The sequence below is a fragment of the Neopelma chrysocephalum genome, unplaced genomic scaffold (assembly GCF_003984885.1).
Source record: "Neopelma chrysocephalum unplaced genomic scaffold, ASM398488v2 Primary Assembly neopelma1_72, whole genome shotgun sequence".
Lineage (NCBI taxonomy): Eukaryota > Metazoa > Chordata > Aves > Passeriformes > Pipridae > Neopelma > Neopelma chrysocephalum.
The window spans coordinates 1,157,888-1,175,723 of NW_020897732.1; the positions used below are offsets into that span (position 1 = coordinate 1,157,888).

The 17,836-nt window shown below is 39.4% G+C and overlaps 1 protein-coding gene across 2 annotated transcripts in view; it reads left to right on the top strand.

Annotated features, from left to right (window-relative positions):
- The first annotated feature begins 217 nt into the window (after nt 1–217).
- SVIL (supervillin) overlaps nt 218–17,836 on the top strand; it is a 103,263-nt gene continuing 85,644 nt past the window's right edge. The window contains exon 1 of one of the 2 annotated variants that reach the window (XM_027687015.1): nt 218–281. In XM_027687015.1, coding sequence (XP_027542816.1) covers nt 218–281 — 64 coding nt within the window. Of the gene's footprint in view, nt 282–2,906; nt 3,487–17,836 lie in introns of those variants that run through there. The other variant, XM_027687018.1, reaches the window with a different exon arrangement.

Below are 17,836 nucleotides of genomic sequence, written 5' to 3' on the forward strand. Positions count from 1 at the left end.
GGGGTTTTTTTTAAGATAAATAAAAAATCTTCTGTGGGTCATTTTAGGCTCTCAGAAACTTGTATGTGCTAAATGAGTGTTTCCCTAGCTGAGCCAATAGGGATAGCCAGGCACAGGCAACACTTTTATCCCACGAAAGGGAGGAGGGGTGAATGAGCCAGAAGATATAAGCTGAAACAAAGCCATGCTGTCCTTCTGAGTCATTCGCATACACTGGATGGGTAAGGCTTCCTGCTTCCTGGGACACAGAAGTGGGGTCATGATTCTAACAATGGATGTTGGTAAGTCGCTTTTTATTAAATTTGTCTGTGGGTTTTTTTCTGGGAAGTCTCTCCTTCCCCTTCTCTCCCTAGCTGAAAAGAAGATATCTGTAAACTGGGAGGCTGAATTGTTAAATAAAAGAATGCTTAATCCAGACTTCACATGCTTTGTGCACTTCACTGTGTGTTACACTGGTGTTATTTCTTGACTGTTACTCATTGAAGCATATATCCTCTCTTGCAAAGCAAGACTTTGGTATCAAAAGTGTGTCTGTTAATTTGTACTTCTGTCTTCATTGGGACAGAACCTGTGGCTTGAGAAGTACATGATGTCTCACTCTCTTTGATAATAGATGTGATAGTGTCTGGAAGGTACATGCTAGATCTTAGGCTTGTTGAAAAGAGTTAGTGGTGAACTAATGTATTGGCTGTGGCTTCCTCTACTCCGTGTTTACAGAAATTTTGTACTGGGGAGGAAGAGGGAAAAACTACCACATTTCTGTGGTAGGCAGCTCTGCTTTATGTGCTTATAGCCAAGGAAGTGTACGTGAAAAAGCACACCCAGGATTTAGGGTTTTTTAAATTAGATACGAAAGTGAAATCTTTAACATAGTTCCCTGTGTGATAGGGAGAATGAATGTAGAGTGGTTTCTATAAAAGAAACAAGCAATCCCAGTCCTGCTTCTTGAGAGGGGGTGTGTTTCCATGTCATAACTTGCATCCTTCAAATTCCACAGTAATAAAAGACCTTGGATTTTAAATGGTTATGGATAGGACATAAAGCACCAGTGGTTGTGCTCTGGCAGCATGCTCTCGGCTGCTCCTTCCCTTTACCAGCTGCAAGCATGCCTGCTGCATTTTTAAGAGGTCTGTTGAACTTTTGTCAGCAGTTGGTTCGGCTACTTTTTTTTCACCACAGTGCAGAAGCATAATGTGACATGTTCTGCAAGCTCTGTTCAAAGTGATAAACTTAGTCGGGTAGATCTTGCCTGTCTGTTTTATCTACTTGTCACATGCTGGGTTTACTCCATGCTAATGAAAAGCTCACTGTCCCCTGTGTATGTGAATTGATTCAGTTGGGCATATGCTGGGCCCTAAAGGGAAAAACTCTCTCTGCCTTCTTATGGCTCTTTAACTTTACCGAGACTTCCAGAAGGTGACCCAGCTGGGTTCTTCATGCACAATTTAGAGGAGATAGCAAACCACTTCATTTAACCCACCCACACCTAATTAAAGTTGCTTTGTTATCATCTGCATAGCCAAGATTGAAAACAGTGACTCTTTTTGTATTCAAGATATGTTACAGGCTTTGCAAATCAGTTAAAACCCAGGCCTTTAACTGAGATGATGAAATTTAACACAAGCTCTAAGAGGAGTAAGATGGTGCATGGCTGACAATTTTCCATTAAGTGGCAGATGATTTTTTTATTAAGTTTAAGTGATTTTTTGGCCTTTCCATTAGAGTAGCTTCTAGAGGAGCCAAATTTCAGGCCCTTAAAGCAGTTTGAATACCAGGAATTGGTGATCCTCTTCTACCCTTGCTTGAATAAGAGGGATTGATGCCTAGATTGTAGATGTCATGCCATGTATTTTAGAAGGATGCCCTGGCGCTGTTCAGAATTTACATGCTTGTGGGAGATAGAGATAACAGGTTTTGCCCACAAGACCTTTCTTTCCCTTTGAAGTACCAGAGTTCCTGTACTGCCCTGGAGTAATTGAACTCTTTGTTTTGGAGAACTGGGAGGATGTTAATCATATATGGTTGAAAAAATACCTTTTATTTGCCTATAATTACATACTTGCATTGTGTGCTGTTTCTTTGCACTGTGAGGTGAACCATAAAGATAATGCTGCTCACCTATGTTTCATCGGATCCAAGCCTGATTTTTTTCCCCAGAACCATGTCACTGCACTGGTTTCTCCGGAACTACTGTGCGCTTGTAGTCCTAGTGGTAATTTTCAGTTATAACAACTTGTATGGTTAGTAAACATATATTTTGGAAGATCTTAATTCTGTAAGAATTCTTAAATTATAGTTCTCAGCTTCTTTGTGGGAAAATGATTCTAACTACCTGAAAGGAAACATTGTAATTCAAGGATTTATAACAGGGAATTCTAGTGCTTCACAAGTGTATTTAGGTTACAGAAAAAAATATGCAAGCAATGCCTTATGCCTCAATCTGGGACATGGATGGTGGCCGATGAAGTTTATCTGCTTAGTTTCACCCACCTTTTAAAGCTGTCCTCGCTGTTCTTGGAACTGTTTGCTTATTTCAAATTGTATGTTTGCATTACAAGTCAGGGCTGATAACTTCTTTTATATGGGCATAAAACACTTAAACTGTTTTTTAACAGAATAAAACTTCTTTTCCTTAAGATAATTGTAAGAATAGTTGTGCATTTGTTTCAAATTTGTATTTAATGCATTTAATTCTGCTGCATTTGTCTTAGCACCTTCTAATTTCTGTCAGGAGGAGGACTAAAAATGTTTTGGATGGGGGGAGTAAAAAGGAGGGCTGCAAGACAGAGTTGACAGTATAATTGGATTTGAAGCAGCTACAGGCTGGGACTGTTGCAACAGCTGATTTGATCCTTCTGAGTTTCAAGAGCTATTTATGGTAGATTAGCTGTATCAAAGCTCTACTGTTCCAACCATAAAAGGTTGGTCCTCTGTGAAGTTGCCACACTGCATTTGGCTTAGTCCTCTGAGGTTGGAGAGCCTATAGCTTTTTATGTGGATAAATCCAGTGATGGATGGAAATACTAAAGGCAGATCAAGGAATAACACTGTTGAGGACTTCAGATGGCAGCGAACTCTTAAAAGGAGATTTTCACTAATAAATTTTTTGCTCTGATGTTTGGAATCAGCACTTGGATATAGCTCCTGCATATTTACTGCATTTGGTGAACACATGCTTTTAGGAAAGCGCTGTTCTAAATTTATCTGACTTATCTGAATCATCTTGACTGCACATGTACTTGCCAGCCATGCACGTTGATATTTGGTAACTTTTGTGAAGTCACTTTTCTGTTTTCTAAGCAGGTGAGTGTTAGGTCCTTTGGAAAGGAATCTTAGCTAAAGTGAGTAACTTCTTTAAAACAAGAATTATTAAATACTTGGCTAAAGAGAGCTTCAGACTATTTTGAGAAGACTTTGATTCCTTTTGCTACATCTTTCTGTCCTCTGTGTAAAGGCAGACAAGTGGATTTTTTACAGGACTCTGAAGTAAGTAGCACCTTGTGCAGAGAGCTTGCATGCAGTCGCTCGAGTCACTTGTTTGAGAATATTCACAGCATTGTCAGGTTGAAATGCAAGTGGGTTTATTCCAGCCTGTGCATGCCAGTCCTTCAGCCTTCCTTAAGGCATTTTGTGTTTTTATTTTCGAGTTTTGCTTAGACGATGAGTTCATTCTGCTATGAATGGAAAGTCCTGTCACTGGTTGGTTTGTGTGATGTGTCTATTCTTTTTCAGTTTTAATATGTGAACCTTAGCCACAGTACTACTAACGGCTATAAGAGCACTTATATAGCAACAAAAGGTTTCAGTAGTAGTAGTATTTTTCTCTTGTGTTTAAGAAGTTCTATAAACACTTGTGAATACTGTTGCATTGGATAACTCTGTTGTATTTTGCGACTTGGAGTGTTCTGAAGAAAGCTTCCTCCAACTTTTCATTCTCTTGTTTTTAAACATTATCAGAACACCACAGGTGGAAGTTACTGGCACTATTTTACCTTCCTCTCCTGCACCAGTATCCTTGCAGGCAGGTACTCGAGCCAGTTGTTTGAGAATATTCACAGCGTTGTCAGGTTGAAATGCAAGTGGGTTTATTCCAGCCTGTTAAAGGGGGGGAGCATAAGGGACAGGGGGATGGGAAGAAAGTTTCCTTGCTTCAAGGATATCCCAGGTGCTATATTTTAATCTCCAGAAACAAGAATGGTGTCCTTGCAAAAAAAAAAATCTCAATTTCCCTTTCAGGAACTAGCAATTTAAGGCCATCTTCCATTTTCTTTGGATTACAAATCTATATTTCTCCATCAAATGTATCCAGAATTTTTATTCTGAATTCTATAAGCCTTTGTTTTAGCCCAGGGAATACCAGAAGACAGAACGTATCTGGAGCGTTACTGTTTAAAAACAACTGTATCAGTTTAGGGATGGGAATATTTCATTGGAATAACCAATAAAATATATATATTGAATTTTTCTCACACACACTTTGTTAGATATACATTTAAATACTCACCTCTATCTGTGTATTTTATAGGAGATAGAATCAGTCTACCTGCAGAAGCAGTGAGGATATGGAAGAAAGTGCCTGATCAATATACTCCTTCAGACAGCATCTTAATTTTTGTGTTGGATTAAAGTCAGTTTGATACCTCACTTTAAAATATTTTTACATCATTTCCAGTAAAATTCGTATTTTTAAGAAGCATCATTTTTTATGTGATCTGATTTTGTTTTCCTTTGCTAATTACATTTTAAAAAGCAAGTTGCTATAAATTGCTCCACCATTTTAACATGCCTGTTTTGTTCCTGTTAACCTGTTAGAAGGTGTCAATGCCTTAAAAGCCTTAAAACCACAGAGCCATCAGATATGGAAGTTAGATACCCCAGAGTGTGCAGAAGAGCAGGAATACACTGGTAGAGCTCTGAATTTCAGACTCAAGTGCACTAACAGTATAATGCAGGAAATATTTTGATTGATGAAAAGTAACAATATCTGCTCCTCTTCATGCAGCAAAGGCTTAAATGTAATGGAATAGGTAAATTTTCTTCCCCAACTCAATTTAAGTGTTAATTCTACCTCATCCCATGCTGTTTTGTCTTGATTGAATTGCTGAATTACATTTTTGGCAAAAATTTCCAGTAGGAAGGAGAATTTCAGATTTCTCTGGGCGTTATTCTGCAGGACTATAGCCTTGTACTTGACATTTCTTTGCTAAATTCTTTGATAGTTTATATGGGATAAAGGTAGTGGGGACATGCAAGCAGTATTAATCTGTCTTTGAACTGTGCCATTTTTATACAGAGAAGAGATGTTATAACTGTACACAGAGCTCCCCAAAACTATCTAGTTGAGGAACAGTAAAATGATAGTGCAGATTTCTTCTTCACAGTGAGTCAAGGTAGACTCGAAGAGGGTAGAGTTGAGCCATTGTGGCCAAGACATTTCCAGACAGGTCAGAGGAGTCTTTTGCCGGTTTTCTGTGTGGAAAGTATATGTGTCTTATACATCCTAACATATTATGAGCTGAGGTTTCTCTTTTGTGTAGGTTTATGTTGATGAAGTGGTTTGAAAGCTTTATATAGTCTTACTACGTTTGTTTATGCAAAAGGATATTAAGAGTGTGTAGAATTTGTGGTTTGTGGTTTTGGTTTTTTTTTTAATGCAACGTTGTCATTTTACTTGCTTAGAACATGTTCAGAAGATCAGCTCTTGTCTGTGAAACCTTTAATATGATGAACAGGGGAGAAATTGCGCAAGCTTATTTAGTTTAAATTGTCATTGTTTGAGTTCATGTTTGTTCCCCAATGTGTTGGCTGTTGTGCATGGCAATTTCGCTGCATTTTTCAGGAGGCAAACGCTGCGGAATATTTGCGGTAACAGGGTGGCTGAGATTATTTCCTTAGCAGATGCATTGTGATTCACAGTGTGTTTTCTTGCTGGATGCAAAGGCTTCTGTTTCTCCATGGAAAAGCCTCCGTTTGGCATAATGGAGGGGAATAGTGATCTTGCAAAGGAATTAGTGTGCACAATGGTCTCACCTTATTAGTTCCCTGGTTTTGCTACTTTCCCAATTAGACACTTTAGGGTTAAGAGACACACTGGAAGGTCGTGATTTTTAATAAGCAAAACATGTCCTACTTGGAGTCTGCCTTAAGCAGATAAGAATGCATTGGGTAACTGGTGATAAAAATGCTTCTGATGTCACTTATTCACGTGGTGGTGTGTTGAAGGGAGTCTTTCATTAGAGAGGGTACAACAACTATGCACAATAAATCTTTGCTGATTTATTTGGATTTAATTGATGGAATGGTCTCTCTTTGCTCTAATGATGCTAGTTTTCAGAGTTTAAAAAAAAATAAATCTTTCAAAGACCCAGATTAAAATAGTTTGGATTTCCAGACACGTCTCTCTTCAGGTATACAAAAAAACATCACGAGAAACTTGGACATCAACCATCATGTGTTGTAATAACTAAGGCTAGCTACATTTCTACAGCAACTTGAGGCTCCATCATACCATTACAGAGGAAGTGTGCAATTTCCCAACAGAACTCAGCCGTCTGACACTAAAAGATGCCATGCTGTTACTAGTGGTCTGTTACAAAAGAACTGCATTTAGGTGTTACTGCCAAAGTACTGTAAGAAGTTAATAATACTTCTGTGGAGTTAATGACTGCCAAATGTGCTCCTCGTGGCTTATACCTGTAAAACTCTTGGCAGTCAGCAAAGACCCACAGGATTTCATTCTTGCTTTGTTATATCAGCCTTAGATTTAGACAAAAATACTGTCTATTCCCCAAAATAAAACAAAGGTAGCACTGTCTCCTATTAGCTCGCTGCGGAAGGATGAAGGAGCGTGGATTAATGTTTCAGAACAGTTGCACCAAGTGTTCTAGAGAATATGCAAGTCATATGTGCTTTTCATGTGACTTTTTCAATCTTGCCCTTTATGACAAGAAGCCCAGTTAAGGCTGAGACAGCTACAATAACTCTTTAACTCTTAGAAAACAATTGCCCCAACTGTTTATATTACCATGAAAAACGGACAGTATTTCAATGTATTTTCCATTAAGAACCACCTGGCCCTGAAAGCAAGGTGAGATCCTACTGAAAGCAGCATTTCAGGCAGCTGTTGGCATTCCAGCGGTGACTAGGGTTGGTCAGGCTAACCATGTAGCCACAAGTTAGGTCTGGGAGTTAAGACCTGGGTTCACTTGGCTTCAGTGTCAGTCATCGTAACACCTGCCTGTCTTCAGTTGCAATAAAAAAAACTTGCCAGATTTTTTTAACACAGGCAACTGGAGCTGAACAACTGACACAGTTGTTACTCCAGCAGCACTAGATTTCACTTTTTATTCCCTTTCATAGCGAAGACAAGAAGCTGTTTTTTGCAGTGAGTAAAGCTAACCTTGAATTACATATTTCTTATTGTAGTCAAACATCCAGAGCATATAACTCGTTTGAAAAACAGACTGAAGGCTTCAGTGTTGGTAACTCTAAGGAACTTGAAGCTGAGGCAAATAAAGCTTATTGCATGCCTTAAAAACTCTAAAGTTAGTTTTTACTAACCTATTTCAAACAAAAAAACATATGCTAACTCCCTGAGTTGAACTCAGCAAAACCTGTGTGAATTGTACAAGTTGACTTCGAAAACATAGCTCAACCCTCGCCTCTTCATTCTGATCAGATAGTAAGGGTGTGGCTTTGCAAGTAAGGAAACTTTGCATTTAGAGGTTGTGGTTCAGAATAAGAAACTTTATTTTATACCAGTAAGATTAACTCTGGTCTTTAAAGGCTGCATTACAGATGCAATACCAAATTCTAAAATATTCTGTTTATCAGCACAGAGATATGTAAAGGTGTGTTACAAAAGGAGCTGTGGCAGATGCAGTTTTGATATTGTCAAAATGCAGTGTCAGTTTATATGTGGAATTGTTGGAAATTATTACGGTAGCTCTGCAAAAAATAAAAGACATTGCACTATCAGTCAACCGTCCTGAGAATGAACAAAACCATTAGAAGGTTTTTTGTGGTCAGTTCTGCTTATCAGAATCCTCTAGAATTGTGTTTCAAGTGGCTACAGTTGTTTTGTACCTGAAACATAGTGAATTAGAACACCTCTGGAAGAAATATCTTCTGTTTGCAAAAATTCTTTGTATTTGGTGTGTGGACAAGTTTGATTTTTTTTTCCTTGTTGAAATTTCTAGAAGGGATAGGGGTCTTTTGGCTTATTCAGAGCAAGAAAGACTAACTGAACTAACTGCTTATGCTGACAAAGGTAAGGTCATTAATTTTATGAAGTGACATTCAAATCTACCCTTGACATCTCCCGAGGATTTTGGAGGAGTATGGATCAGGCAGGTAGATATGATTGTGTACATGTGTCTGTAAAGGCCAAATAGACTTACACAAACATATTGCCACTTTCAGCAGCTGTGAGTCATGCAGTGAAGAGCCAGGCAGGCCAACAGTGCTGGTGCCAGGAGGATTGGCATGTAGGAATCTGTGCCAGGTCTTCATCAGGCTCCTGATTGCCATGTGTATTTGAAGAGTGACCTGTCCAGATGGAAATGTTGCAGATGTGGGAATGGCATGTTTAAGCTGTAGAAAACCTGGCTGGGTTAAGTGCTTTGAAAAAGTAGCAAAGACTTGTTTGTCTTGAAGTACATCAGAGCTCAAAAGGACAGATTTGATGATCTCGTGCTTACTTATAGCACAGTGTGACAGATAAGTGTTGAGATCAGAGGAACTCTGGTAACCGAAAGAGTTTTGAAGTTAAAAAAGCTCCTGTATATGCAAATGGTTGGCATTTTTCTTCTGACTAGAGGCTGGAAGCCTTTGCTGATCAGTCATTAGGTGAAGTCACAACCCTTTATGTGTAAGAGCTATGTTTAGGTGGGCACAGGAAAAGTTACCTATCCTGGCACTTACTCGGAGTGAGCCATAGAGGCTTAGATTTTCTGGTGTTAATTGTGTTTCTGGCTATTTGGACTATGCGTGTTTTCAGACTACAATGATTCATAAGGGTTAAGTCAAAGGAGAAAACATAGTATCAACACACTTCTGTCCAATATTTTATTCTCTGAGCAAGTAATGCATTCCAGACATATTAACTAGGATTTATAGCAATTACTAATTGCAGAAAAAACCATGAAATCATTGATAAGACTTTGTGTTCTTCATTGCTACCCTACTTTAAGCAAGGGAGGTCAAGAGCAACCTTGCTATTCACTTGCTTGTAGATTGGTGCTTAGGGTTGTCTTGGAGTGGGTAAGTTTCAAAATGAGGTCTCCTCATTTCTTTTGGAAATACGTAAGCAATTGGATGCCATTTGGTGAGGTCAGTCCCATTCTTTCCTACTATTGTCAGGAATGATGGTTGCTATCCACCTATGTTAGACATTGCAGCACACCTACTGTATCCTGTTCCTGCAAATAATCAAGGCCAGGGCTACCAAGCTTGTTCTTCTGACTGCTTTAGGCAGTTAATGATTTGGATTGGCAGGTAGGAATAGTGGAAGTTGCAAGCTTGCTTTAAAATACCAGTTTAGGAATCCTTCCCACTCCCCTCTCCATTCTCAGTTTGCTCCAGAACCACTCTCTCCAGTAGTGTCAGTTGGCTACATGGTCACACAAATCAGGGAACTGCTCTGTAAGAACTTTTTTCCACTTCCTCTTGAGCCCTGAGGGTTTCCCAGACCTGCTGACATGGCTATGCCAGTGTGGGTGCTGATTTAGTGGTGGTGGGAGAGTCAGGTTTTGAAAAGACCTGGGAGTGTGGGAGTGAGAATGAAGGATAGGTGAGTAGGGAACACTGTGTTGGCTCTGGTTAGATGGCAGGAGAAGAGACAAAAACTGGGAGCCCTGTGAGTTCTATGAGGTACCTCAGTGCTTTGCTTTCACCACTTCAGGTGGGATGTCAACATTTAAATGTTTGTGACATGAGGTCTATCATACTGTGTTCGTGATAGCCTCAGTTTGCTTGATTTAGAGGCTTAAGCAAACCGTGGTAAGGCAGGTAGGACAATGTGTTATGCAAGTGTTGTGCTAATATTCTTATGCAAAGGAGAATTACTCTTTTATTTTAAGACACTACATTGATTTTTGGACCAAGTCTATTGCTGTGTCTTCTAACCCAGGGTTAAAATTTCCCAGTAGTTTACTTGCCTCTGTGTCATGCTTCTGAAAGAGTGCCACAGGGACTTAAATCTGAGCAGTCTTCTACTTGAAATTAGTTAGTTCTGCACCTTTCATTTGAGATATAAGTAAGTGTTTGTCTTGAATTACAAAAGCTAATAGACTGCCTGTGCTGGGTTGTTTGGACTTCAGTAAAAATAGGTGTAAGTGAAACTAGGGCATAATTTTGATGGGCAACTATGAAAGACTTATGTTTGATATCACAGGAACTTTACAGCTTGATTGAAGGCAGCACAAAAGTAGCACATTTCTGCTGAAACACTAAATATTTCTGATTTAAACCTAGGGCTAGTAATGGAGTAAACTTTTATGAGTGACTTCCAATGCCTGTGATGATGTGAGACTGAATGCAGACAATGATATGTCATGACAGCACAACTCCACAGAAGTTAATTGTCAGGAAAAAATTGACTTCACACACATTCTTCTCAGCCAACAATTCAGATAAATCACGAACTATTAGGCTTAGTTGCCCTGGCTTGTTCTTCCTGGTATTGCAAGTAGCCTTCCACAGTAGGCCTCTTGTTCTCTATGCAAGACTTTGGAGAGACAGAGAGGAGAGAAGGCAAGAGTTAAGAGGGATCGAGGTTTAGGGACCAGGCTTTGAGACAAAAAGGTAGAGGTATTTTGAAGGGAAGCACTTAAAGAAGAGGAGCTCTCCCATGCTTTTGTTTCTACTGTCTTGATTGGATAAATGAGCTAGTTTAAACAGGATCTTCAGTCACCTCTCTGCTGGGAACAGACAGGGTTGATATGCTGGGATAATAGTCTAAGATTTAATCTGAGTATTGCATCATGGGATTACACCCTAGGAGGTGTAAATGTCTAGTTCTCAATATGACTTCACTTACATGACCTATACCCTTACAATGCCTCATTCGGTACCTTGGGGTATTTTACTCCTTATTTATATTTTTTACTCTGTCTATGAAGCACAACCTGCTGCTCAACTTCAGAGTCTAATGAATGGTTTGAGTTGAAATGAGCTTCAGACTGATTAACATTTCTGAATTGCTTCTTTCTTGTGACATGTAACAATTAGTTGAATTAGCATATAATTTTTTGGTGTCTATGTTGCTTCCACAAACACGAATTTTTGTGTTAAACACTTTCACTGTTGGCAGGGGAGCAAAACTTAAGTGTGGCCCTTGCATATTCCTAGACTGGTGGGCTGAAACCTAATCGTGAAAGCCAGTGGAGCTGAGATGTGCCCTTCTGCCTGTAAAGGGATGCTTTACTGCAGCTCCTGCTGGGCAGACGTGTGTGAATCTTCCTGATACAGAGGAGTAATTTTGTCAGTTCACTGGGGGTTAAGTGTATTCAGTAGAGTACAGTAAAAAACAATGCAGTTGGTGGTACTGTTCCCATGACCATCAAGCTGTACTCCCTGTGGGTGGTCTAGCAAAGCAGACACGCTCAAAACGTTTGGAAATATTTACATAATTCAGGACCCTGAAGCTGGCCAACATGGCTGTATATCCTACAATAGTATCAGGTGCCAAAAAAAATTGGGCATTCAGCTTTATCCAGCCTATCATGTTTTTCTTTGTAGCTAAAAGTCCTTCCTTCGACCACCTGCCAAGTGTTGTAGCTGTTTAGCTTTAAGGGTTGACAGCTACCCAAACCTGGTTTTGTTGCAGGCCAGAGAGTTAACTTACAAGCCACTAAAAATAAATAAATAAGGGCAGGTGATGGTGGTAGTAGAGTTTTGCAGGGCAGACTTAGTTCAGATTTTTTTCACCCCCTTTTGGAGCACTTAGCAAAGCAGAAATCAAGCTTTTGGCTCAGGGGTTCTTGAAATAAATTATTTTAACCTGTTGTTTTTTAAAAGAATTGTAATAATTAAAATAACCATTCAGCTTCTAAAGGAGATCCTGTAAAAGTGAAAGGTCCCCCTCCCCCTCCACCACAAAGAATCTCTCCCAGTTAGGGCAAACAGGCATCTTGTGACTTTTACAATAGGTCTTTGTGTTCTGAAGACCTAGCATAAATAATTCCTCCCCAAAGAGGGCTGAGAAAGGAAAAAACAAGGCCAAATAGGCTGGTTTCTCCACAAAAACAAGGCAGAAATAATGTAATTCCACCACAGTGATGTGTGCTTGCTGTACCCTGACCAGTGTCCAGGACTGCCTGTAGTGCAAGGCTTTTCCCCAGGTTTTGGTAAGAATTTACAATAGTCTTCCCAAACACCAGTCTCTGGCCAAAGCTGTGACCTGAGAGCTAGAGGAAGCATCAAGTGAAAAATTGCAAGTGATGATGTTGTATAAAGCCATTTTATTTATGGTACTTCAGACTTGATGGACTGGCCAATGGGCCATTGTATCAGTCACAATTTTAGCCTTTCCTTTTTTAAAACAGGATCATGATTACAACCTTCAGGACTTCTGACCTTTCTTCTTCACTGTCTGAGTTGCTGGTCTCTAATTTCTTTTCCCTTTCCCTGCAAGGATTATACCCTTTTTATTACTTAAGTTATTCTTTGTTTGCATTTCTCTCCTCCTTTATTCCTGCTGAGTAGTGTACAGGTTCTCTTTGGAGACACCTTTTTAAATATTATGTGTGCCTAATGGTACTGTTGGTAATTACTTTTCCAAATATCAAGCTTTTCATTGCTTGGTAAATATTTGGAGCAGAAACAGAAACCAGAACCTTGGAATGCTCATTTATGACAGATAACTCTTATCTTGTTTGTTCTGAAGCAGTGGTGCTGAGGGGAAAATCACATAATTGCATCAATTATTCTAAGGTAAGGTTTGACAATAACTTCAGAAAGTTCTATTTAAATTCATTTTGTTAGGAAATGACAAAAGTATTTCTGAGCTTTGTTGAGCTGCCTCTCTGCTGACAAAGGAGAAACATAGCTAAGGAATAGATAGGAGAAATGACACATACTATTTGGCTTTCTAGTTTTGCTTTCCAGTTTGCATGAATATTAGGAGGAAACTTGTGGCATAATACACTTCTGTCTTAATACATTTAATGTAGCCTTAAATTTAACATTCCTTACAAACCGTGCTCTAAATATTTGTTGCCTGATTCAAGTTCGTAAGAGCTTTTGATCTACCTGCACTATGGACTTTACTGAGCTCTCTTTTGAGAACTGGAGATGCTTTATATCTGGAAAAGGTTGGGTCACGTGTCTGTGACATAAATAATGCCCAAAACAGTGGTCTAAAACTGCAGCATTGTCACAGTTCAGAAAAAAATAAACTGTCAAAGAAATTATACCTTTTAGTACCGAAGAACCGTTTATGCCTCTTGGTAATGGAATAACATGTCACAAACTTTATTTAGGTGTTGCAGTGTGGCAGTTCGAGCTGACTTGTAGCACTTGCTAGAGCAAGCTGACTGGGAGGAATAATTGTCTGTACTCATCTAATAAACTCTTTGTGGTTTGGGCAACTCTTCTCTCGCATAGGAGCAGTCTTTGAAGGGCTGGTTGTCGCGTGCTTGGCTTGTAATTGCAGTGGCATGTAGGAGGAGAGAAACAGGAGGAGATAAGGGAGAAACAAGTTTTGTGGCCTAGAACCAATGAGGCCTGTGAAGAAGCATCACATCCAGCAGAGGGATTAATAGACATCCTTAGCACTCAGATGTCTGCTGTGTTGGGTAATCTCTATGAAATTACCTAGATGGTTGGATCAACTGCAGGCTTGGTTCACTTCCTGACTTGTAATAAATATGCTAAGGAAGCAGCAGAAATAATGGAACCTATTTGGGCACTGACATGCCATTGGGTTTTCATAAATCCCTGGAAGTATAATGCTGGCAAATGAATATTCATAAACCAGGCTATTAAAATTTTTAAGAAACCTTGAGGGGATGATGATGTTAGATTCCAGAGTTAATTATAGAGATGGTAAAATTCTTGGCTAACTAGGCTGAACATACTCTCACAATAGTTTTTACACAACAGAACAATCAGAGAGAGCCACAGTGTTGGATGTAGGTTCTGAATCTCTTAATATGTTCCCTGAACTGAAAGTCCACCAGTATAGAGAAGAGGAAGTATTTACATCCAGCTACTGTGGAAATAAATCACCTTCTTGTAGTTGAGTTGCCAGTCATTTCTTTTGAGCTTATTTTTGTCACTGAATTGGTTACAGTTTCTGTCTTACTTGTCGTAAAGTGCCCTGCTTGGCTGGGAAGCATGTGGTGACTCTCTCAAAAATTGCCAGTTGTTAAATGCTATCTGCAGTGTTCACTAGACTTATTACAGGGAATACTAATACTTCTGTAACTTTACTTACTCAAGGTAGCAATCAGTTTTAAGGATTGTTGCTTTGTTTTAACAGTCTCTTTTCCTCTCAAAAGAGTTATGAAAAATGTCTGATTTCAGTTTTGTAGGATAGTGGTATTTTATAATGTGTTCAGAACTGATGAGGGTTTGGAGAGAGCTACTGAGGTCACAGTTCTAATCCCACTTGGAAGAAACAAATTGAAAATTTCTAACTTTTGTTGATGGTCAGCATATTCTTATTTCTGCTATTCCATTTTTTCCACAGTATTGACTAAAACTTTGAGAGAAATGCCAAAGCCAACCTGTCATACATGTCCTTGTAGTGGTGCAATGAGCAAAACTGCTAAACAGGATTATAGCTACCCTGGACTCAGGGTAGTTAAAGTTCCAAATTATAGGATCTTAGTGAAATTAATGTTTCTGTTCCACCTCCAATAATATTTCCTTTCTTAATTACAAAGGGTTAAAAGGAAGAACACATTTCTTGAATCAAAATCTGTACGACAGGACCCTTTTAATGGCACAATCCATAGCAGGAAGAGGAACAAAATAATATTTGTCATTTTTTTAAGATGTGATATGAAGTTAAAATCTAAACCAAACTAGTTATTTGTTTTGGTCATGGAACAGGAACAGCTGCTCACTCCCTTTATTATGCCAGAGCAAGGAACACAAATACTATAAACATAGATGAAGCAGTTCTTGAATCCCAGCAAAAAGCCTGAAAACAACCGCGAATGTCAAAACATGCTAAATAGGATTCTGAAAGTTTGGGAAGATTTAGAAAATCATTCCAACTTGCCTTGAAATGGAAATCTTTCTTCTTAATAGGCAACTCTTCAGCAGTCAGGAAGTCTAACAGAGATGCTATGTGACCATGAAAATGCAAAGTCTTAAATTTTGAAATATACTTTATCTGGAATAATACTTCCAAGAGCTCTCATCAGTTCGGAGAGTGCAACAGGAAATCGCTACTGGTCAAGTGAGATGTGCTGCAATTTTGAGAGAAGGAAAATCACTTATTAACCTCAGCTTTCAGCAGCCCTTGTTGTAGGGTGACTAAAGAGGCAGTGTCTGCTTTTGGGGGTAAAACATAGGCTGTCCCTTTGACAGAGGCCTTTAGAGTCCTCTGAGAGGAAAGCATATTTATGACTTGCCTAGTCCTGCAGTTTGCATGATTAAGTAAGAATTCCACACTTACTGCTCAGTCTTGAGCCCTTTTACTACAAGAGGGACGTGTGCCACAGAAACTCTCCTACCCACCTTCTTCCTGCTTACCATACTTTAACAGTGTGGCCTCTCTACATAAGATCAGGCAGAAAAAAAAAATATACATCTGCAAGATATATTTTATGAAGGAAAACAAAGTTTAAGACTGTTCTGGATGAGAGGCTTTTGAATGTTACTTGCAGGCAGCCAAAGTTGCGTTGGTTGCATTTGTGCAGGAGACAGCAAAGTTACTTGCTGCAGAGGAAGAACTGCCAAACCTTCATCACAAATCTGTCCACTGGGAAGAAAAACCTTGTTTGTTGGAAGCCCAGGCTTTTCCTTAGCAAATTGATTTTTTTAGTAGGTATTTCCTTTTCTTTCTCAAATCAACCATCCATCAGAGGATGGATGCAAATGGTTTCTGTCGTTGAAGCCAGGTGTCTCTGTGAACACTATGTTCTAGAAAGGTTGGAAATGAGAGACTGGCTTAGTGATGATCCACCCAGCACCAGTGCTAGGCATCTGCAATGAAGTGGACATTTTTTTCCTCAGTTCAATAGGACTGAGCCAATGCTCCAGAAGCATAGGGGATACTGCAAGCTAAAGATTGTGTAGAATGTGAACTTTAACTTGTGGAACAAAAAGGTTTTTTCTGAGGATGATGAAAGTACCTTTAAATAGATACCTCTTCTTTCTGTTTTGCTTTAATGCCTTTTTGAAGGTTCCTATATTTGACCTTGACAATACCAGTGAGGAGGAAGATAGGGGGAAAAAACCTGAATGGAACTTGATGGAGTCTCTTTTTCCAAAAGAAAAAAGGAAAAATTGCTGAAGGTACATCAGCTTTTCTAGCTGGGAGTGTTTCTTGTTATGAGAGAAAGCGGGGTGGAGAAAGAAAATGCAAATAGATCCTGATCTTTTGCTTGAGGTCAGGTTATTACTTCAAATTCTTGAAGTCTCCTCTTCTCACTTGGTCTCCTCTGCTGCTGATGTTCCTGAGACTCCCAGGAGATATCAGGAATATCAGGAAGATGACTGGCCTCAAGTTTTAGTTCCATTTATTTTTGTCAAAGTGGTCAGCGGCTGTGTAAAAATAGTCGCTTCTCCCTGTCTGTGGGAAGAAGGGGGATGTGATCACAAGGAGCCATCTTGCAGGTGTTGCAGTGAACGGCCTGTGAGCTGCCTCCTGTTCCTGTGTTTTGGTACATTGATGGTGCCCAGTTTGAAGTTCTATATCGAGTCATTTGTCAGCACTTCAGTGAGCTCCCTGTCCCCCTCCCATTCATAGCCAGTGCTGCCTGTGCCTTTGAATGTGACTATGCCCTCTTATCAGGAGTCTCTCCTTGCTCTCAAGAGCAGATACGCTGCAGTCCTGAAGATAGCACTGTGATACAGGCAGTAAGTGTCCTAAAGAGTGTAGTTGTGTGAGCTTCAAGCCTTGCAGGATTTCTATGGAGCTCTCGTCTTCTCCTCTTTCCTTTAATGATTAATAAGCAATTACAAAGGGTTTTATTGTTTGTTTGCTTTTTCAAACAGTAAACTCCAAACTTGTTCTTTTTTTTTTTTTGGTCCGAGGAGCATATGGCTGTATGGATTGTGCAGAGCTGCCACTCATTTTGCCAAGTTGTTGTTAGTTTGCATGTGGCCACGCAACATTTATGAAAAAGCCCTGCCCTGCCCCTGCCTGCTCCCTCATTGTTTCCAAATAAAGGCATGTCTGAAAGGGGAGTTAAGCCTCCAACTGCCGGACCTTAAAGAAAGGAACTTTTACCCATGGATTGAAAAGAGGTGATTTATCTGCAACAAACCGTTCCTTTCCCACCCCTTCCCTTTCTCAAATTAAGTGAAAAAGTTGCTTTAAAAATTAAATCACGCAAACTGCTTGTTTTACACTCATACTCTCTAGCAGACAGTTTAGGAACCTAACCATCAGGCCTGGAGTCACCTCAGACTTAATGAAACATCCAATTGATATATTTCATTTTACCTTTAGAGCAGTTTAAACAGAAAATGCTCATGTTCCTAGAAGATACTTAATAAGTGATCCTTTACTTGCATATAAACCCTCATCTGTGTGATGAGTGGGGAAGGTGAATGGCTACCTTTAATGCAAGGTAGTAGTTTGGGTGACCTTGTTTTTTTATTATTTCTTAAGCCAGAAGTACTCTTTATCATGGTTTAATACAAGTTTGACGTGGCA